General features: G+C 45.5%; 1 protein-coding gene across 3 annotated transcripts in view; it reads left to right on the top strand.

Annotated features, from left to right (window-relative positions):
* The window catches only part of Fkbp5 (FKBP prolyl isomerase 5), an 83,594-nt gene that overhangs the window by 47,780 nt on the left and 12,728 nt on the right, over positions 1–23,086 (top strand). For all 3 annotated transcript variants that reach the window (XM_040732138.1, XM_021235848.2, XM_040732139.1), the window contains 4 exons: positions 4,568–4,710; positions 5,484–5,598; positions 17,464–17,620; positions 22,289–22,379. In XM_040732138.1, coding sequence (XP_040588072.1) covers positions 4,568–4,710; positions 5,484–5,598; positions 17,464–17,620; positions 22,289–22,379 — 506 coding nt within the window. The remainder of the gene's footprint in view (positions 1–4,567; positions 4,711–5,483; positions 5,599–17,463; positions 17,621–22,288; positions 22,380–23,086) is intronic.

Raw genomic sequence — 23,086 nt, 5'->3', positions numbered from 1 at the left:
CGACACGGAGGCCTAACAGCCTGTGTCTAAGCACTGGCAGGTGCCAAGGACTACATTTTTAATTTCTCTTATTAACAGTTATCTTAAACCTAGCTACCTCTGTGTACTTCTTCCAAGTATATTTTTTCAGTAGATATATAAAATTAATGTGTAAAAGGGAAGAAAAACTTGTATGACACTCTAGAAAAATTTGTTACAAGAAATGCTAAAAGTGTCCTAAAATTAGAGGTAAGTAAAAGAGTTAAAGTAAAGCAGCCTTCAGAGCACTTCACCAGAAGAGGCTGCACTCTGATCACCTGTATTGTTAGATCTCGGTCCACATTCAGGGAGCTTTCCTGTAACCTAGAAGGGTCATATGAGCAGACAAAGCCTTGCCCACTAACACACTGTGAATTAATAGGCTGTCCGTGTTTTATAAAATGAGGTGTGTATATGTTGTTTGCATGATTCTTAACAGTTTTTAACCTACCAACCAATGTGGATCATGCATATCAATTACAGGCATTCACTGTACAAAGAAAGCCATGCAGAGTTAGTGTCAATATTGTTCACTGGAATTTGATGCTAGTAAAATATATCGGCAACATAAACATTACAAAAAAAATGGGATGCTCTGATTACGAAAGGTCATGTGTTCAGACATCAAGAAATGTGATTTTATAATGTGAACTGTGCTGAGAAGGATACAGAGCCAAAAAATGAACCATGCCAGTTTTAAGAATAGGCATATAAGAAGTTAATACAGAAACAAGCAAAAATTATATATATACATATATATATACATAATTTAAAGGAAATCGACAATTCCCTTGGTTGCAAAGATTTTAGAGGTTTTAAAATTGTGTTCTCTGTGTTTCAGTGTTCTTTCTCTTGGTATTGCTTTTCAGAAATCAGGTCAGGGGAGTGGTGTGACGGTGCACACTGTAACCCTGCGCTGGAGAAGTGGGGGCAGGGCGATGAGGAGTTCAGGGCTATCCTTAGCAACTACCTAAGGTTGGTGGGGAGCCTTGGGCACCTGAGAACCTGTCTCAGTAATGACAACCCTAACAATGCAACTCTCTTCCTGTAGTAACGCTTCTGCATTGCAGACTCCTAGAAGGGGAGAGTGGACTTTTATACTGTTGTCTCTGGCAGTAATGACAACCCTAACAATGCAACTCTCTTCCTGTAGTAACGCTTCTGCATTGCAGACTCCTAGAAGGGGAGAGTGGACTTTTATACTGTTGTCTCTGGCAGTAATGACAACCCTAACAATGCAACTCTCTTCCTGTAGTAACGCTTCTGCATTGCAGACTCCTAGAAGGGGAGAGTGGACTTTTATACTGTTGTCTCTAGCAGGCCCCTTGTTTTTTATGAATTGACCAGATGCTTTGAGGAGATGCATAGTAGTACACCCACCAACATACAGGAGTTTTAGACTGACAGTTCTCTATCAATTCAAGACGATAGTTAGTTTTAAAAATTTGCTTCCTGGTGGTGATGGTGTCGCACGCCTTTAATCCCAGCACTCAGGAGGCAGAGGCAGGTAGATCTCTGTTAGTTTGAGGCCAGCCTGGTCTACAGAACGAGTTCTAGGACCACTAGGGCTACACAGAGAAACCTTGTTCACACACACACACACAAACACACACACACACACACACACAGAGTTCTCTTCCTGGGATCTAGAGAGATGGCTCAGAGTGTAAAGTATCTGTCTTCAGATTGTTTGGGTTAGGGTTATTTGTTTTGCTGCTGTTCTAAAGGCGTCAGAGTGTGAACTGAAATCGCAGTGTTCGAAGAGTGACAGGAAAGCAACTTCAGCACCAAACTTTCAGTCCAGGCCATTCTCAGAACTGAGTGTGTGGATGGATACCCTGATACAGCCATTTTATAAAGGCAGTTGGATAATAATTGTTATTAAGATTGAACGCCACTTAGGAATTTACACTCTAGATATACTTGCATAAAGTAGCTAAGCCTAACCCTCATTACAAGACTGTTGGTGATACCTTTCTCAAAAGGAGATGGCAGTACTATACAACCGTTAAGGATGAGGTAGGAGCCGGTGCTGGCCCACATTTTTAATCCCAGCACTTGGGAGGCAGAGACAGGCAGACTTTTGAGTTTGAGGCCAGCCTGGTCTGCAGAGCCTGTTTTAGTACAGCTAGGACTACACAGAGAAATCCTGTCTTAAATACATACATACATCCACACAAACACACATATACGGGCTGGAGAGATGGCTCAGCGGTTAAGAGCACTGACTGTTCTTCCAGAGGTCCTGAGTTCAATTCCTGGCAACCACATGGTGGCTCACAAACACACACATACATGCACACATACAAGCATACACACGCACACACATATACATACATACACACAGCACACACATGCATATGCATACGTACATGAGAACTTACGACATGGCTCATGCCTCAGAGCCTGATGGTCTGAGTTGGATCCCCAGGACCACCAGTTTTCCTGACTTTCATATGCATGCACACATGGTAAGTAAAGTAAGGAGAGTAAGATAGACAGGGCTGGTGAGATGGCTCAGGGGGTAAAAGCACTTAGCCTTGCAAACCTGATGACCTAGGTATGACCCCTGGAGCCAAAGGGGAAAAGAAGATGGAAGGAGAAACCGACTCTACGAAGTTGTTGCCCTCTGACCTCCACACATGCACCATGGCACAGGCACACATCGTACACACATTGTGTACACACACACACACACACACACACACACACACACACACACACACGAGTGCGCCACAAAGAGTGACAAAGATAGGTGGTCATTTCTGTGATCCAGCACTTAGAGGCTGAGGCTGAGGATTACAAGTTCGAGGCCATCCTGAACTGTGTAGTAAGACCCTGTCTCAAAAAGCCAAAAGAGAGGGGTTTGTTTGTGGTGGTGATCGTGAGGCAGCAGCTTTCCTTTATTAGATTGTACTATGTGCCAGGCACGTGCCATGTGTTTGGAATACTATAAAAAGCTACATTCTGGGTGCTGTTATTTAAGTTTTTCAGGTCAGGGAACAGATTAAACTTACATAAGTTTTCAAAGCTAGTAAAATGCAGACCTGAGGTCAGCATCTAATACTCTTAACACCTAAAATGCATGACCTCCTCCTAGTAATGAAGAGAGGAGATGAAGTTGTTAACTGGAAAGGAGTTCAGGATTGAATTATAATGTGCTGTCATTTGTGGGGTTTTTGGTATATTAAATTAGGGTTTCTCTGTGTAATCTTGGCTGTCCTGGAACTCAATCTGTAGACCCAGACTGACCTCAGACTCAGAGATCAGCCTGCCTCTACTTCCCAAGTGCTGGGTTTAAAGATGTGTGCCACCACCAAGCCTGGCTTCATTTATGTTTTTAACTTACTCAAGTGACACTGCCTACTGGAATGACACAAGAGCTCTAACTAGCAGTGGCTTTTTACACAGAAGAAATGGCTAACCTCTAGCATTCATTTTCTGAATATTTTTTGTCATATCTTCAGTTTTTTGAGACAGGGTTTCTCTGTGTAACCTTGGATGTCCTGGAACTTGCTCTGGAAACCAGGCTGGCCTCAAACTCAGAAATCCGTCTGCCTCTATCTCCCAGGCGCTGGGATTAAAGGTGTGCACCACTACCGCCTGGCCTGTCATGTCTTAATAATAAGCATGTGTTATATTAAATAATAACTAAGCAAAACTGATGTTCTGAAAAGTTATAAAATTTAGCAAAGTCTAAACTGAAGTCCAGAATAGCAAATGCCTTTGCTCTACTTGCTTTCATACATACAGGGCCTCTTGATCTTACCAGGCCCAGCTTTCTGTCACTCCACTTGTCTGCTCCTACTTTAAAGGCTTAAGTGTTTTCATTAATTTTTAAATTACACTTCTTTTTATGTATGTGTGTGTATGTGTGTCTGTATGTGTATATATGTCTGTGTGTCTGTTTATGTGTATATGTGTGTATGTCTGTGTGTGTGTCTGTGTGTAGGTCAGAGAACAGCCTTACAGGAATCAGTTCCTTCCTCCTATCACTTGAGTCTCAGGAATAGCAATCAGGTCAGCAAGCTTGTCAACAAGTGATTTGCCAACAAGACATGGCTGTAGCCCAAATGTGTAAGGTTTTGATTGATGTAATAACCCCCCAGTGTGTTTTGTTGTTGCTTAAATTCTCTGTTGTTTCCCAAAAGATTGGAGACTGTTTACAGTGAGGCTTTGTTCGTTTGTTTCTTTGTCATGTGCATTGATGTTCTGGCTGTAGGTATGTCTACAAGGTGCTCTTAACCACTGGGCATCTCTTCAGGCCCGCAATAAGATGTAGTTAGTGCTGCATATGGTAAGAGCTGTGAGTATTACCCGTGGAGCACATGCCTGTTGTGCAGGCCCTAGAGGCAGAGGCAATCCAGCCGGAGAATTGGTAGTTGTAGACTAGCTTGCGCTGCACTGTGAGGCTGACTCAGATACTGACAGTGCACAGGTAGGCTGCTGCACTCCTACAGCTGAGCAGGAGCATCCAGACTTTATAGCTCTGACACTTTGGCAGATTTGATTTCTGTTGGAAACAACATGTTTTCTTGCTTTCTCTCAGGCCAGGTTATCAAAGCCTGGGACATTGGGGTGTCTACCATGAAGAAAGGAGAGATCTGCCACTTACTGTGTAAACCAGAATATGCTTATGGCTCTGCTGGCAGCCTCCCGAAAATTCCCTCGAATGCAACTCTCTTTTTTGAGGCAAGTATGCGTGTTGTCTCCTAGCCGGCATGTGCCATGCTGCACAGTGGGAGGGCAGCTGGGTTTGCCGCCGAGAACCCGCCCCAGCTTATTCCTCTTGGAGCCTAGCTTCTTGAATTGTTTCCCACACACCCAGAGGATGTGTCTGTGCTTTCTTAGAAATGTGTCTCTGGCACAAAAGGGGCTTATCCAAACAAACAAAAGACAAAGATTTAGAAATACAAGCTCTGGTCAGTAGGGGAAGTAAGACACTCAAAACTGACAGGCCGGAAATGGTGGTGACTGGCATTAAAATGGTAAGCTGTGAAGGTTTACAACTGCCCTCTAAGCTTCGTCAGGACAGTAAGTGGCAGTGCATTGTTTAGTCTGTGTTGAATTAATTACACTTCATTGGTAAAACTTGATTTTTTATCTAACAAGGTGAAAGTACATCTTCAGTCAGTTGAAGACCAGATCTTAAGTTTTAAATCTTGGAGACTACATGAATCTGGGGTGGGGTCCAGTAGCATTGGAGTCAGACAAAAGCGTTCTGCGCCAGCACCTTATAGCTTTGGCCTTTTGCCCATAAGGCAGTTGTCCTAGTATTTCCTGTCTGTCTCTGCACTGCAGCCTCACAGGATGGAGTCCTAGACATTGTCATTACACAGGGCTGTTTCCGAGGGTTGCGGACTGCAGTGTTGGCTTCCTCTGCTTTCCTCCATCTAAGCCATATGATAAAGATGGAGTCTCGTAAAGTAGCTGTGTTAAACTGACTCTGGCCTTTTCCACTCTAGATTGAACTCCTTGATTTCAAAGGAGAGGACTTATTTGAAGATTCGGGCATTATCCGTAGAATCAAACGGAAAGGAGAGGGCTACTCCAATCCAAACGAAGGGGCGACAGTGGAGGGTAAGTCCTGCTGCCAGGAGCCAGTCCTTTCCTGGTATGAGCAAAGTACAGAGTCATCAGAAAATCTGGTTGTCAAAATAGACACGTTGTGGGCTGCAGACACGGCTCAGCAGTTATGAGAGCTTGCTGCTCTCTTTGGTTCCCAATCCTACATCCAGTGACTCAAATCCACCCATAGCTCCAGTTCCAGCACCCTCTTCTGGTCTCCATGGTTCATGCACACACAATATTTAAAAATTAAAAATAAGATGAATGCATTGAATATATATCTCAAGAACAGTTTCCGGTTCAACACTCATCTAATAACTGCATTTAATGTGTGTTACAGGCATCTGGCAGCATCTATAAACTCACACAGTAGTCCTGTCTACCAAAGAATTCTCAGTCCCTAGATCTCTGGAGGGCATTTCTTTCTGTCTTTCTCATGGGAACTTGAGGAGGTGAGATTTATTATCCCCAAGTGAGGAAAATTAATTCAGTGATGTCATGTAAATGGCCCAAGATTGCAGAACTATTGAGCAGAGCAGTGGAGAGTTGGACATCTGTGTTCACTCTCTATGGGGTGGCTGGGGACCAAGTACTGTTGTGCTGGTTGCCAAGTCAACCTGGAGCTATTTTAACGTCTTCATCTGAAGACGGGGAGACGAGTCCTCACTGAGTGTACTGCATCCGATTGGCACCTTACTTCACCAGGTTTGCCCGCCTGCCTGAGGACCAAGGTTTCCCTTCATCACTTTTTTTTTAACGTCTGCTGTGTGTCTGACACACACTAGGCAGTCCACAAAAACCTTCTGCACTGTGAGCATGTGGAGCTGTGGTTCCTGAGCTCAGAAAGGAGTTGTGAGAAAGATGTGCATCCAGGAGAAGCCAAGTCACTAAAATGGATGTTTCTGAACAAAACAACTGGATTGATTGAGGTGGTTTTGTTGTTGTTGTTGTTGTTTGTTTGTTTGTTTTTCAAGACAGGGTTTCTCTGTGGCTTTAGAGGCTGTCCTGGAACTCGCTCTTGTAGACCAGGCTGGTTCGGAACTCACAGAGATCCTCCTGCCTCTGCCTCCTGAGTGCTGGGACTAAAGGCGTACGCCACCACCACCCAGCTAGGATTAATCGAGTTTTTATGTTTAGCATATGCATACTATTTAGAACCATGTTTCAGAATACAAATCTCACAATTAGTTCAGGTTTATTATTTTCTTTTCTTTTCTTTTTTTTTTTTTTTTTTTGGTGTTTGAAGACAGGATTTCTCTGTGCAGCCCTGGCTGTCCTGGAACTCACTCTGTATAGACCAGGCTGGCCACAAACTCAAGATTTGCCTGCCTCTGCCTCCTGAGTGCTAGGATTAAAGCCATGTGCCACCAAGTCCAGCTTCATAATGTCCTTTCAATGGGGGGTTTTGACAACTAAGCTAAAAGGAACAGCTGTCACAATTATCCCACTACAGAACTGTGCCTCTGTAGAAGTGGCTTGGAGCCAGTGAGGCGACCTTGATTTGGGTAGTTATTCAAGAAATCACATTTTTTAAGTTTGTTTGGAAAATATGTAGACTTAGAGAAAAGTTGCAAACTGTTCCAGACTGTTTTTCTCCTGGTGTTAAGATCTTATGTATCCACGAGGCATTTGTCAAGACCAGGAAGTTAGTGTCCCACGCCCATCACCACACTAACGTGTTTTCTAGTCCAGTGTCAAATTCAGAATCTGCTTTTAGCTTTCATGGCTTTATTTCCTTGCAATAAATTACTCTCCGTTTCCTAAGACCCTGGCATTTTGGGATACATTTACCGTTTGGTAGGAATACCCTCCAGTTGGGTTTGCAGTCGGTAGACTGGAGTTTTGGAAAAGACTCTGTGCAGTGATGGGCCCTTTTTTGTTCACCGTCATCAAGAGGCACGTGATGCCTTGGTTCCTGGTGGTTGCTGGGCCAGGGCAGCCTCTCCCATGCTTCCCGTCTGTGGCGTTCCCGTTTGGAAGCGCTGTCTCTCTTACACCCTCCCTTTACTCCTTGTGCACGTTAGTGAGTCTGCACACAGCACTGCTGACTGCTATTTGCTTTATGATAGTTTGTTTCCATCCCACATTTAATAGTTGCAGTTGTATTGTAAGGAAGGTCTGTCCCCTCTGGCTGTGTTCATGGCTGTTTACCTTCCCGTGCGAGCTCTCAGACGGTCCCGGGCTTGGCACTGGGAAGGCCGTCCAGCCGGCTCTTCTCACCACACCGCTGCACTTACTTGCTGCTCGTGAAGAAGATTGTTAGCTTTTTGTTTTGCCCTCCTCACTTTGTGATACTGTGAGGTGTGAAGCCCCTGCCCCAGTCCTGGAATCAACCATTTTTACATGAGCACCTGTTCCCTTTCGTTGGAAATAGTATTTAGAAGCTGAGTCAGGGGCTCAGGTGTTTGTGTGGGGCACTTCATGCTCCTAGAGCTTCTTAGCAGGCGGGGCTAGGAATGCACAAGCATCCGAGTGGATTTCTGTAGCAGTCTCGGATGTAGTGAAACTGTGGGTGCAGGCCTCAGCAGTTAAGATCAATGACTGCTTTTCCAGAGGACCCAGGTTCGACTCCCAGCACACACGTGGAGGCTTACACCTGTCTGTAACTCCAGTCCCAGGGCATGTCAAGCCCTGTTCCGACCTCTGAAGGCAACAGGCACACAGACATACATGCAGGCAAAACACCCCTATACATCGCAGGTCCTTAAAGACGGTGAGCACATGTAGTTACATAGTTCCATTTAGCACCACAAGTTTGTTCTTCCTTCGCTCATCTGGGGCTTCTTTTTTCAATATAATTACAGTGTGCTGACACATGCAGTCCTAGAATATGCATCAAATCACTCTTAACTATCACACATTATGGTAATAACTAAGAGTTTCTGTGTACAGAGGGGCTGTCAGAATAGGCTAAACACAGGCTTTGGAAGTCATGGATTGGAGTCAGTGGGGTAGTCAGACATAGGGTATACACAAGCTTTGCAAGTCACAGACTGAACTTTTGAGCCTTGGAATTGCTGCCTATTTCCTGTCTCAGACACCTTTAACAGCCTTGAGTATCTAGCTTTCTCCTGTGTAAAATGGGACTGATTTTCTTTTCCTATGTGAGTTGTCGTGGCAGTTATGGCAAAGGGGTGGAAGCTGGGGTTTGTCCTGTACAATGAATTTTCTTTTCCTACCTCTGTGCTGTATTTACAGAGCTTGGTTTGCTTCCTTTAACTGGACTTATGGAAAGGAACCAGTTCAGTTCCTACTCCATTAACAGTCTTAATTTTCATCTTGTATCTTCTTTTTTGGGGGGGGTTTCAAGACAGGGTTTCTCTGTATTGTTTTGAAGGCTATCCTGCACCTTGCTCTGTAGACCAGGTTGGCCTCGAACTCATAGAGATCCGCCTGCCTCTGCCTCCCGAGTACTGGGATTAAAGGCTTGTGCCACCAGCGCCCGGCAATTTTGTATCTTCTTAATAGTGATAGGTTTTGTTCTTGGACTGGATGGAAGGCTATTAAGTCGTAACTTTTGTGCTGCTTTTAGATTTGTGGAATTTATTTTTTTCTCAGAATCTGCATTTTACTCTTACCAAAACTTCTCCCTTTTATAAATCAGCCGTAGATTCTGTTCTTCTGTGCCTTTTCTCACCCAGTAAAATTACTGTCTTGTCATTTTATTCAAATTGTCCTTTCTCCATCATAAAGAAGAGTCGCTGTGTTCTGCGCGCTCTGGTTGTCATGACTTGGCGACTGGCACTTGAGTCATCACCCTTCTTCAACTGGGCGTGCTGGGGCCCACACTGCCCCTTCTAAGCGTCTTGTTGCTGTCTTAGAAGATTCAGTTGTACTTCAGCAGGGCTCTCGGGGATTTCTGGTTGTTGGTGTTGATGATGGGCGTGCTGGCTGTGTGGGGCTCTTTCTCTCCCCTTGCTTTCGGCTGCCCTGGGATGCACATGCAGACAGTGATGGGCAGTGTTTCCAAGTGTGCAGTTCCCACTGTAACCTCCAGGCTGCTGCTGTGGGAGAATCTCCTCCCTCTCACCTCCCAACCCAGTGAAATGATAGGCGGAAGAGAGAGAGTTACTTTTGAAAAGGAAAGCTCCTGGTAGCACACACCTTCAACCCACGTAGGGGAACCCTGTGGGTTCGAGACCAGCCTGGTCTACTAGTGAGTTCCTGGGTAGCCAGAGCTACAGAGTGAGAACCTGTCTCAAAAATTAAAGAAAAAGTTAAAAAAAAGAGAGGGGATCAGAATCTCGAGTTTATGAAATATATAAAGTGCCAGGTACACTGGCACACACCTTTAATGCCAGCACTCGGAAGATAGATAAAGGCAGAGGCAGTTCGGTCTCTGTGAATTTGAGGTCAGCCCAATCTAATCTACATAGTGAGTTCAAGGACAGCCGGGCTAAACAGTGAAACCTTGTCTCAAATAAATAAATAAATAGATCAATAGATAAATAAAATGAAATGTATAGAGTAGATGGATTTAGACTGATGGACACTGGATTCTGTAAATGCAGCCCAGAGCAGGTGTTGAGAAGACCTCTGTAGAGGTACATACCGTTCTTCTCAACAAGCTCGGGCAGAACTCCAAGCTCCCAATCAGCTGGTGCAAGGAGCCAAAACAGGCTATGGGGCAATCATCGGGAGTGCTGTGAAACCGCGTGGGGCAGCAGCAGCAGGCCTCTGTTGTAGTAACTCAGCCTGGCTCGAAGAGAATTAACTCCATGCCCAAGCCTCCAGCCCATCAAATAAAAATCTCAAAGAGACTCGCAGAGGCAAATATTGTTTTAAACTCCCAGGTGACTCTAGTCTGCAGCCAAGGACTGAAAACTAGCTGCCTGAGGGGATCGCCCTTGTCACTGCTCAGAAGCTAAGGCCTGGCTCCAGACTACATGCAGCAAGGGACAAGCCGCAGGAGACTCCAGGGTTAGATTTGGACTACAGAGCAGGAATATAAGGTGTCCTTGAGCTTCTGAAACATGTGTTGGGCGTGGCAGCTCTCCACACCAGTAAACAATGCTGGAGGGCTCAGTCTCTTTCCGTACATCAGTAATAAGGCAGGGCATACCCAACCTTGTGTGTATAGCTGCCTAATAACTACTTAAGAAATCTTCGTCTGTGTCCCTTACAGTTATGTTGTCTGCTTGGGATAATAGTGCAGGTAGCTGTAGTCATTTGGTGCTCTGACCCTGGGGATATATATGCAGACAGCAGGGATTGCTCAGCAGGTATGAAATGTGTGAGGAAATCTAGCAGAAAACAAAGAGGTAGGTAAGACACAGACCACTGTCTTTAGCTTAAGAGCGAACTCAGAGCTCAAAAACAAAACAAAAACCCACCCAGACTTCTGAATGGAAAGGAGGATAAGAAAGTGTAGAAATTGATGTTCATTGAAATTGAAAGCCCAGAAGGGCAGAAGAATGAAACGGATAGTTTCTCCACATCTAAGCTGGTGATCTGAATAATGGGCAAGAGCATCTCTGGAGATGCAGGAGAAGAACAAACAAAATCTGGGTAATGGGGTAGAGGGCAGGCATTTCCCATCAGCCACACAACAGAAAAGCTGCCGGCACAGACGGGGCAATAGTGACAGGCAGGAAGAAGCAGCTTTTCATGTAGCTACAGCCTGATGAGATTGTTGGGGGTGGGGGGGTGTTTCCAGACAGAACAGGGCGACAGACCCTTGGAGCTCATTAACCATCCAGTTTAGCCAAGTCAATAAATTTCAGGTTCTCTGAGAGACCTTATTTTGAAAAAATAAGGCAGAGCCTACTATGGTGGCACACGTCTTTAATGTCAGCATTTAAGAGGCAGAGGCAGCCGGGCATTGGTGGCGCACACCTTTAATGCCAGCACTTGGGAGGCAGAGACTGGCAGAGTTCTGTGAGTCCAGATGGGTCTACCTAGTGAGTTCCAGGACAGGCTCCAAAGCTACAGGAAAAAAAGTCTCGAAAAAGTAAAACAAAAGAGGCAGAGGCAGGAGTGTCTCTGCGAGTTCAAGGCCAGCCTGGTCTACAGAGTGAGTTCCAGGATAGTCAGAGCTGCACAGAGAAACCCTGTCTCAAAAAACAAAAACAAAAGATGGAAAATATTCAACACCAACCTCTGGGGCCTTCACGTAGCATGAATAATGAATGAATAAAGGAATGAATGCATGAATGAATAAAGGAATGAAGACTATCAATTAAAGGCACCAAGACTTCTAATGTCAAAATGTCAAGATCAAGATATCTGTTTCCTGTAAACGAAGTGGCAAAAACACACCAGAGATTGAAATAGAAGGAGTGTTTTGCGTATGCCTGTGCTGAGGTAAATTGTGAGCACTCTGGTCCTGTCGCTCACACACTTTCCACGTGTTTAGTGGTGTCCAGCAGATGGCCACAGAAAGAAATCACAGGTTCTCGAAGCCATTTCATTACATTCTCACAAAACAGCTCAGTGTATTCTTGGTCTAAAATGTAGTGTATAGTCTTTCTTACATTTTAGATTTATGTTGCTCCTTCCTCTAGAAAGTATCTCCAGGTTTTTGAGTAAAATCATAATAGAAAATCTTTTTTATTATTTGAAAAAGAACAAACCACCCACGCATCATTCATTTTAGGATAGTTGTACAAAACAAAAGCTGTGGGTCAGTGACGGACTTGAGCCTCCTGGAGCTTGTTAAGATCAGAGTACTGACCAGTAGATTCAGAAAGGAAAATTCCCGTAAGTTAGTGAAAATTGCCAGCTTTTCCTTAGAAGCCCTGTTTTCAGATTAGTCACGAAGTAAATACTTATTTTGGGGTCCTGAACTGTGTGCTAAGTGTTGCAGTGTACAGAGCAGGGTGTAGCTCTGGCCCGGCCTGCTGGGAATCCTCCTTATACTTGACAACTGTGGAGTCATCAGGTGCATTCCATGGAATGTTGAGTGATTTACTGTTAATATGCACGAATAACCGTATCTCTCATTCCTTGAGTTCATTTTCATATCCACACTTAATACAGTGTTTGCTCATGGCAGACACCCTGATATGTGAAGAATGGTCACATGCTTTAACTTAACACTTAACTGTTTTTTTGTTCTGCTTTGTTTTCTTTTACTTTTTTTTAAATTTTGTTTTAAGCATGTGTGTGTTTTGCCTGCATGTGTGTCTGTGTACCACATACATATCTGATGCATGAAAAGGGTAGAAATGGGCATCATGTCCCATAGAACTGGAGTTACAGATACTTGTGAGCCACCATGTGGGTGCTAGGAACTGAATCCAGGTCCTCTACGAGAGCAGCCAGTGCATCTAATAGCCGAGCCATCTGTCTAGCCCTTTCTTTTCTGGAGAGACAAGGTGTCATGTCACTAACACTGGTCCTCTTGGCTCTCTGTCTCTTGAGTGGTGATGAAATTTCCCTAAAATTGCACTTTTCACTGTGTCCACTCTGCATTTTTAGTTATTTATTTTGTGCGGTGTGGAGAATTAACACCCGGTGTTTTGATAATAGGCACTTCACTATTAATTACATCCTGAGGACTCAACTCTTTAGATTTAATTTCCTGGTGGTGGTGGTAGTTTTACTTGACTAGCTCTCTCTAGGTAGCTCTGATTGTCTTCCAACTGTGTAGCCCCGACTGGTCTCAAACTGGCAGTGATCTCTTGTTTCTGCTTTCCAAATGGCACTATACTTGGCTTTTGAGTGTCTGGCTTATTCTACGGTTACAAGTTAGCTAGTGTCACCCTCCATGGATGAAAAAACTTTTCCTGTAGCCAGGGTTGTTAGGTGGCAGACCGGGACTGATTAGTGCCAAGGTCTGCTTCAAGTTCTACCCTGTTGCAGGGAAGAGTGGTCAGATAATCATTGTTTACCGATCCGGTAGTCAAGTCCCACGCCTGCCCAGTGCAAGTGTCTGTGTCACTGCGGACCTCCTCTGGAACAGAGAAGACCGGGCAATCTGGGGGAAACCTGACCACCAAGCCTGATAGGAATAATGTCCTTGTGATGAGTGTGCCTCACTGCTTTTAGGAACTCATCTCTGCTTGCCTTCTTGGCCTTACTAGCAGCCACTCTCTTGGAAACCCTGTTGTGTCAGCGAACCACTTTCCACATGAATTAGGCAGCAGAGCCCTGCCGAGTGGGAGTGAGCAGTCATAACTTGGTTCTCTCTAGCCAGATGACCGGTCTCTCCTAGTAGTAATGCCATTACAGCGTTCCCGTCCAGATCCCCATGGCCCAGTCATTGTTTTGGGAAGGAGTGCGGAGCTATCAGACACCAGCTGCTATAATTAGCAAAGGGAAAGCAGACGCTCACCAAGCTATCGTCTTAAGCTGTGGCGTTTACAGACCTTTTTAAAGTTAGGCAGCCGCCTCCTCGGTTTTGCTTCCTGAAATACAAGCTGTACGGTTAGGGGGTTTTTGCATTCCAGTTTTTGTTACTGCTGTGTGCTCTTCTCCCCCCCCAGTTTAATCAGAGAACAAATTGCTGTCAGCACATTGAGTTCATGTGCCAGCCACATTCAGAACAGGGTGTTCTGTGCTCTTCAAAACAAAATTGCTCCAGGGCAGTCAGAGAACAATAAGTCAGAGCTCCAGTGGAAATGGTGTTTTGCAGCGACCGGGCTCACTTGATGTGGTTACATTCTGGATTGCGCAGCTAAACTTGGGTAATTCGGTTTGGTTTGAGTTTGTGGGGTTTGTTGGAGCACCCCCTTCCAGGTTACATAGACTTTCAGTCAAGAGAAAATATTGTCTCTTTTTAACTTGCTTATTTCTCTTTACTAAAAAAGCCCTAAGTAGAAGCATCCTGTATGTTCTGCTCACTTCGAGCACGTCATAGATCATTTGCTTCCTGTAAATCATGCTGGATGAGATTAGCAACAGACCTCCTGAGCCCTCGAGGCTGAGCTCCCCAGTGAGTCATGCTGGCTTTTATTAAATATTTATTAAGTGAGTATTTGTACTGAGGAATACAAAGTCAAAAGCACCCACAGGTCTTCCAGAGCCCAAGCAGAAGAAATGGGCTCCATAGGAACTGAGTGCCTCTGCCTCGATCACCTCAGAGGGAGTCCTTTCTGTGTAGCAGCAGCCTTCCCCGAGCCCTGGTGGTGACCTCTTGTCAGCAACCTTGTGGGACTTGTCAGAGCAGTGTTCAGAGCCAGCTAGACAGACCAGCCAGTGAGGACCTTTCTCCTTCTCGATGGAGAGTCCTGGGCTGTGTTCACCCTGCTCTGGGCCTTCCTTTTTCTCTGACATCCCAAAGGCCGTGTTATGAGGTGGTGGTGCACGAATGTGTGAGGACACTTGCGTGTGGGAATGTCACTGAAGATGTTTGGTTACATTATTAGTGTGTGTAGACATGAGAGCACAACTTGTGGGAACAGGTACTCTTGCACCATCTGAGACTGACACCTACCAGCTGAGCTTCCTTGTGTTAACGGCTGCCCTTCCAGAGGCAGCATACTACCCAGAACCTATGCTGGACAGCTCAGAATTGCCTATGACTCCAGTTTAGGGGATCTGATGCCCTCTTCTGGCCTCTGACTGACTACCTGTACACATATAGCTTACACTCAAACACACACATGCATATTAATAAAGTCTCTTTTTTCCTTTTTAGGTGTGTGTGTGTGTGTGTGTGTGTGTGTGTGTGTGTGTGTGTGTGTGTGTGTGTGTGTGTGTGTATACCACATGCATGCAGTTACCACAGAAGCCAAAAGAGGGCTTTGGATTCCCAGGAACTAGAGTTGCAGATAGTTATGAACTTGCATACAGTGCTAGGAATTGAACCCCGGCCGAGGCCGTGGCAAGAGCAGCCACCTCCCAGCCTCAGTGTTCCTTTCCCTAACTGTGCCTTCGTTATACTTTGACTTTCTGCTGTTTTTCGCGTGTTTCCTGTGTTGCTCTTCCCTGCACCCTGAAAGAGAACTTACGAAATCGTGTAGTCATTTCAGACACATTACATGATTGCCAGTCAGTCTAGGGAACTGACGGATAAGTGGGGACCCTTTGCAGAAGTCTCTGGACTTCCTGTTTTGAAAACACATTCAGACTTGATCAACCAAAAGCCACAACAAATGTACTGATAGCTTCCTCCCAAGATATTGCACTTTGGGAGGAAGGTAATCATCTAACAATAAACTTCAGAATTCCCTCCCCCGCCAAATCTGCCAAGTTGTGAGCGACTGGAAGATAGATCTCAATCCTAGAGACGTGGTTATCTTGTGCATGGATGAGAACTCCTATACTCAGCAGATCTCTTGCGAGAAGGACCATCCGTTGGTCTAAATTCTGTTTATTTTTTGAGGTTCTGGGGGCTGAACCTCAGGCTTTGTACCTACTGGGCAAGTACTCTGTCACTGCGATCTGTCCCTGTCCCTAACTTCCCTGTTTTTTGTGAGATAGGCAACAATGTGTGATTCTCCAGCCTCAGCCTTTTGAGTAGCTAGGCTTAGATTAGATACCTAACCTCCTAAAAACCCAGTTCCTTTAGAAAAAGCACCTTAGGCTTCAACTGTGCTCCCAAACCTCTGGTGTGCATATATTTTAAAGTTCAATCTATTTTTAAAATAGAAGTGACTGTGCTCACTACTGTCTAGCTGGATACCTCTTACGTATATTCAACCTGGTTTTTTCCACGTTCCTCCTACACTGGGGGGGGGCTGCAAGTTAGGTATTATTTTATCTAGAACATTCCAAAAGTGGTCATACTACAGACATCATCATAGATATTCACAAGTGTGGGAAATAAAACAAGATACTCTGTGCCACATCCTGAGATCCAGGCTGCAGCCCTTGTTTGAAGGAACTGACTCAGCATCTGGGTTGACAGCAGTGGGAAGAACCAGCGTGGTGTTCGTCCTGGAGGTTGTCGTGACTGCTGACTGAGCCCTGCTGTCGGTAGTTCACTGCCGTTTACCCTCCAGAGTTCTCACTCCTCAGACCTCACCTAATGGTGGGGGATCAGAGAACCTGCTTTAAAGGTGGCTTCTAACTAAAGCAGAGTCGTAGACTCTCAGGCCTTTTAGGTGACTTGAGGTCAGATAGTAAGAGTGGTGGAGTGAGTTGGAATTGGGTCTGTGTTTGGAAGATGATAGCAGTCACAGGACATGGAGTTAACGTGTAAGAGAGGATTCTCAGGACTCTGTAAAGCAAGTTACTTAGTTACTTACCCCAAATCAGTTAAGCAGCCTAAGAAGTTACTGGATTATCAAAGAGGAATCATGGTGGCTGTTGTACTGCCTCTCAGGCCATTCCTTTTTCTTCCTGAGTAAAAGACCTGAGTGGAAAGGCATGTGTAGCATTGGCATTAAAGGTGGTTGGGGCTGGTATAACTCTGTGGTTGATTTTTTGCACAGGTCCCTGGGGTCAGTCCTCACCACCATACAAAGTAATTGGAACAAGATGTGTGCATGCCTGTTATAGTATAATAATAAAGCATTTGGAATGCGGAGGCAGGAAAATAAGAGTTCCAGGCCAGCCTGAGATATATAAAAAGACTGCCTCAAGAAAAGAAAATCTAACATGAATGTATCATTGGAAAAATAACATTCAGGCTAGACATTATTATTTGTTTATTTATTTTGCCCAAGCATCTGAACCCAAGATACTGTTACAGATGGTTAAGCCATCGTTGTATATTGTCAAGACTAGATGTGTGGCATTCTCCTAACTGTGTGTTTAAATAAGCCAGTATATCTTGACCTTGTGACACAGGTAAGAAAACTAGTATTCATTTAACCTAAAACAGACAAATATTCTTGTTCTTAAACTTCCAGACGGGGTGGGCAAAGCTTCTAGAAGACACCATGTGTGTCTCGTAGACAGAGGGGGAGTGGAGTTGCTGCTCTGTTGGCCGTTCACTCAACAGGCAGTGCTGAGGGGCGGCTTGTGACTGTTGTGTCTCCTCACCCTCAGTCCACCTGGAAGGCTGCTGTGGTGGAAGGATGTTTGATTGCAGAGATGTGGTGTTCGTTGTTGGTGAAGGAGAAGACCACGACATCCCCATTGGGATTGACAAGGCCCTGGAGAAAATGCAGAGGGAAGAGCAGTGTGTCTTGTATCTTGGACCACGGTAAGAAGCGCCCGTTTCCAGTGTAGCTATCAAACCTGCTCTCTCACTCCGTGTTTCTCACTGAGCCAGGTGACCGTCGGGAAGTTTGTGAGCGGTTAGCTCAGCTTAGGTGTGTTTAAGAGTAGGACTCCCGAGCCTGGTGTTTGATTTGTCCTGTGCCGTGGCGCCACGTCAGCAAAGACCGAGTTCAGCAGGGGGGTTGAGAGCTGGAGTGGGGCATGATTCATGCCACTTGAGCGCATGCCACATTCTTATATGGGGTCCCTGAAGGAAGAAACCCAGCTTGTTCTTCCTGGATCTAAAGACAGCAGAGATGACTCATTTTTGCCTAAATTTTTCCCGTCATAAGGATAGCCATTAGCACTTCCAAGCTTAGAACTATCCGGCACTGACAGTCTCTTGTGAAAACATGTTTTGTATTATTTTTGGTCTAAAATTATACCATAAATTCAAGTCTTCTATCTTGAGGAATGGACCCTGAAAGGATCCAGGGATGCCTCTATGCAAGAGCATCTCCTTGGCCAGAGTGGCCTCAGGGGCTCACCGATTGCCTCTGGCAGATCTGAGATCTGAGACTCTTCAGCCTGCCCTCACCCCTCAAGGGTCCAGTGACAAAGGGCCAATGCTTCTCTATGATCCTGTTTCTCAGTAGTCTTAGCTGTGCCGACACTTCCTTGAAAGTTCTCCCAGAATGCTCTCTTCCTGATTCTGAAGCTGTCGGGAGGCCCTTTTATCTGCTACCTTTCTCCCAGCCCTGCTTTTCCTCTGCTGTGGTCCTGCTTCAGGGTTTGAGTTTGCAGTGGACTGTAGTTCACTCTGCTGCTACTTTTTCCCCTTACAGAGCAGGTTCTTCATAGCCTACAGTCGCTAGTCTTTTGTTTTCTTTTTCTTTTCTTTCCTTCTTTCTTTTTTTGAGATATCTTCTCACTTAGTAACTCTGGTTGCCCCGAAACTCAACTGTGTAGACCAGGCTGGCTTCAAACTCTGCCTGCCTCTGGCTCCAAGTGCTGGGATTAAAGTTTGCTAATCACTTCTAATCTAACATTCCGAAATTACAGTAGCTCCACACTCGGGGGGGGGTCTGTGTCTCTGTAAAGTGTGAGCATTCAGGGACACATGACCCAGATCTGTAAGTCTTAACCCAGCTGGTCAGATAACAAAGCAAGTCAAATTGCTTTCTGTTCATTAGGTTTGAAGGGTTGGCCACCAGTCATTGGCGGTTGAGCCTTGTCCTCTGTAGCCTCAGTGGTGGCACCTGGGTAGGTCACCTGACTGCCCTGAGCCTTTCGAGACTGCAGAGACCTGAGTGGAGTAGTCAAGCAGCGCACTTGACAGACCCTACCCAGGAAAGCCCTCCCTCCCTAGCTCTTAACGCTTTTTGCAATGCCTTTCATTCATTTTACCCTTGGACCACAGACTTTTCAAATCTTTTCAGGCATAAGAACCATCAAGTTCTCGCAAGTTTTGGTGTATAAAGGTTTTTTTTTCCTGCTCCCCTGGGTATGTCCAGGGTATTTTGTTGGTATATTGAGTTCTTTGAAGTACATTCTGTACCATGCTGTCTACACTGTCTCCATGTGCGTGTGTGATAGTGTACATGTATGTAGAACATCCCTATGCACCAAGTATGATTGTATGCATGCAATGAAGTATCTTATCCTATTCAAAAGAAATACTGATCCAATTTGTACTCTTCTGTATTTCACCTTCCAACCCCCCCCCCACACACATACCCTTCTTCCCTGACATCTATAGACTCCTTGACAGGGTGTTCGCATAAGAAATCAACAAAGCGTCCAAAGTTTTCTCTCTCACTGGGACAGTGTCTTTTCTTTGCAGTGTTCTTTAAAACACTGTCCAGTGGTGGTCCTCTCTTGGAGGTCTTCCCACTCCAGGAAGTTTTTTTCTCACTTTTCTTAAATTTGTTTGCTCTGCTCAAATAAGTAATCAAATGTGACTGCTCTCTCTTTTGTTTTAGGTTAAGTATTGGTAAAGTTAACCTTTTTCTCTTTCCTTCTTTTTACTTTGCACCTGTTCTCTAACCACCCCAAACAAACCCAGGCTGGAGGAGTGCTCACTCTGATTATGAGCTAGTTGTGTGGTTCACAGCATTTGCGTCCTTAGGACAGTAAGGTCTGAATTTGGTCCTGGCTTCCCCTTGTCTCTGAGCTCTCAGGAAGCACGGTCTCCGCTGTCAGCTTCAGCTGGTGAGAGTCCATTCAGGTGCTGCTGTGCATTGCCAGGCCACCGCCCCCTGTGTGTCTGCCCTACAGGCAGCCGTTGCTCGGGGCACTGACTCTGGACCCCATTCTGTGTCTCTTCTTTCAGTCAGGTCCTACTTTGCCCAGTCTGAGCCAGTGTGAGTTGGGCATCGTCTGCTCAACAGTCAGGCTAGCTGTTTGTGGAGCGAATGGGTGTGTACCAGGGCTCCCAGGAACACGTGTCCACCGGGCTTACTGGTTTAACCAGGAGAGATGGTACAAGTAATCGTCTTCAATCTTCTCTGATCCCACTGGTAATAGCCTGGCTGCATCTCCTCCAAACCAGTCCCCGCATTCCTCATACCTCACCCCACCCCGCCCTTCCTGTCATGGAAGCTCCAGAGAGGGTCCCCTCTTAGGCAGGCCTCACCACTACTGATGTTTGGGACTAGGTAATTCTTGGTTGTGGCAGAGAGAGATTGTCCTGTGTCAGGAGGATGTACAGCAATATTCCTGGACTCTGCCAACCAATAGCAGCCCTACTCAGAAGATCTCTAGATATTGCTAAATGTCTCCTGAAGGGTTAAAACCAACCCAGTAAGCACCACTGTTCCAAGCTGAATGCAGTTCACCTGATGCATTTGTCCCTAGTTAGCAAAACTGCCAGTCATGATGCTCTCAGCGGCAGACGTAAGAAGCGCCCCCACCTGACACCTGCCGGCCTCCTTTGCAGCAGGTGAGGGACAGCTCTCACGTGCAGGAAAGCAGGCACCCTTTCCTAGAACTGGCCACTGGCAGTCGTACCCTTTCCTTTATTGCTTTGCTGAAGGTGCCCTTTGCCTGGTATTAGAGCAGCCGCGCCCAGGCCTTTGCAGGCATCTGTGCCAGCTGCTCATTTTCTTGTATAACAGTGGAGGTGAGGGAGTAAGCAGGCTTTCCTGGAAAACGCAAACAAGGAATAGAAGCAGCACATGCAGTGTGGTGTGTGCTCTCCCCCAGCTCCTTGGCCCCCAAGAAGACCCAAGTGGAAGATTCCTAGCCTTAACCCAGTCTTGACTTCTTTCAAACCATGGCCTGCAAGTTTGAGCTGACATAACTTTTTATGTCATTTCATATTTCAAGAATACTTTGGCTCATGGCAGATAAAAAATGGTGTTCTGGTGAACCTCTTGCTATTAGGCTGAGCATTGTTCTAATTTTTCTTTTTGGTTTTTTCAAGATCGTCTGTTTGTAGCCTTGGCTGTCCTGAAATTCGCAGAGATCTGCCTGCCCCTGCCTCCCAAGTGCTGAGATTATAGTTGTGCGCCACCACACCTAGTTTAGGACAGTGTTCTGGGCGCTGGGAAACCCTAAAGCAGACAGGCAGAGCTCCGTGGTGTGCAGGCTTCCCATATAAGATCTGAAGTAGTTCCCTAGAGTCGTTTATAAACATTCAGTGTGATGGCATGCCTCTGCAAACCATGCCCCTGCAAACCAGCACCCTACATAGCCAGACCCTGTCCCTCAAAGTGAAATTTTCATCCCTTTAGGTTTTATTTTGTCCGTTTGTTTATTTGTATTTTGAGACAGGGTTTCTCTGGGTAGCTTTGTAGACCAGGTTAGCCTCAAACTCAGAGATCTGCCTATCTCTGCCTCCTGAGTGCTAGGATTAAAGGCGTGTGCCACCACTGCCCAGCTTAGTTTGTCTTTTTTTTAACTTAGTAAGTTTAGGCTAAAGGGAGTTTACTGCGTTTTAGACAGGTATAAAAATTTGCATACCTCTCAGTGGACTGCTGGACTACTGGCTGTGGTGTACCTTTTAACTCTTTAGGAGCTGTTTTCTTTGCTGATGTGCCATCCCTCTGGTTTATCTGATTGGAGGCAGTGCTGTCGGAAGGCGGCAGTGCTTAGAGTGAGAAGCTCATTCTAAAACAGAGTCCTTAGGAAACTCAGATAGGAAAGAACATGGTGGGGAAAAGGTTCCAGTGGGAGAGGAGGGAGCTGGGGTAAAATGACAAATCCCTTATATACAGGTATGAAGCTGCTGAAGGTCAACAAAAGGCAGTAATAATAGATGACAAAAATGCTAAAAGTGATTAAAATAGAACTGTTGATTTTACTAATGGTTGTAGTAGTGTCCTTTCTGCCCATAAAGCTTGAAGGGAGAAATTCCTTGTAGCAAAAAAGGAAAGAATTAAGTCTAAAATCAAGCAGAGAAAAAGACATCAATGTTGAAAAGTATATCATGTAGGCTGTCCCAGATAGGTAGTACAGGAAGTGTGTGTGTGCGTGTGTGTCTGAGTGTGCGTGTGAGTGTGTGTATGATCTAACAGAGCACAGCACTGAAGCGTGGGTGTTTCTCCTTCAGCCTCTGCTGTTTCTCTGGTCTCTGATACACAGCAGGCTGATCCTGCGCCTCAGAGCACCAAAGAACTGCCTGAGATACTCCAGTTCTTTTAAAGTCTTGTCTCTTTACTCTCCATTTCAGATACGGTTTTGGAGAGTCAGGGAAGCCTAAATTTGGCATTGAACCCAATGCTGAGCTTATATATGAAGTCACACTTAAGAGCTTCGAAAAGGTGAGAAAGTCCAACTTCTCTAAAACTGTGGTGGATTTCTTCTCGTGCCCTTCCTGTAGCTGTGTGCTAGGGGGTTTGACTAAGTGCTGTTTTTTTTCTGTGATTGCTTCTCTTTACCGCGATTCCTTCGAACCCCACACAACACACACACATACACACAACACACACACACTTCTGCTTAGAGCATGGGAAACCTAACATAACACAGTGGATATATAAGGGGAGCTGGTGCTATTTTGTTCCTGTGTGTCTGCCTTGTTTTTTTTTTAACTTTTGGGTAGAATCCAAGACTTGTTCCCTTATTTGTTCCTAGGCTTGTTCTTTTTGTACTTTTTTTCCTGGGTTGAGGACAAAAAAGTTCACTTACTGCCAAGCCGCTCCTTGGGGGAGTTGGGGTGCAGCTTTCCAGTGCTGAACGGACTGTACACTTCACAGGAGTCACGCAGAGGCCCCTGCTGAGGCTCCAGGTTGCGATCCCAAGGTCTCAGCCTTGGGATCGCAGGCAGCAACCATCGACAGGAAAGAAACCTGCTACCCAGCTGTTTACGCACTTGTCCAAGAACAGGAGAGAGGGAATCTGCCATGACCTCCTTGGACTGACTGCCAACCCATGGCTACCTCTGTAGGTCCCAGCTGCTCTACCAGGCAGCCACGCCGCATCCGCATAAGTGAAGCCGGCTGTCACCCTCGGCTGGTCTCCAAGTGAC

The sequence above is a fragment of the Mesocricetus auratus genome, unplaced genomic scaffold (assembly GCF_017639785.1).
Source record: "Mesocricetus auratus isolate SY011 unplaced genomic scaffold, BCM_Maur_2.0 Super-Scaffold_100027, whole genome shotgun sequence".
Taxonomy (NCBI): Eukaryota; Metazoa; Chordata; class Mammalia; order Rodentia; family Cricetidae; genus Mesocricetus; species Mesocricetus auratus.
The sequence above is the reverse complement of the archived record's forward strand: the minus strand, read 5'-3'. Positions and strand labels throughout refer to the sequence as shown.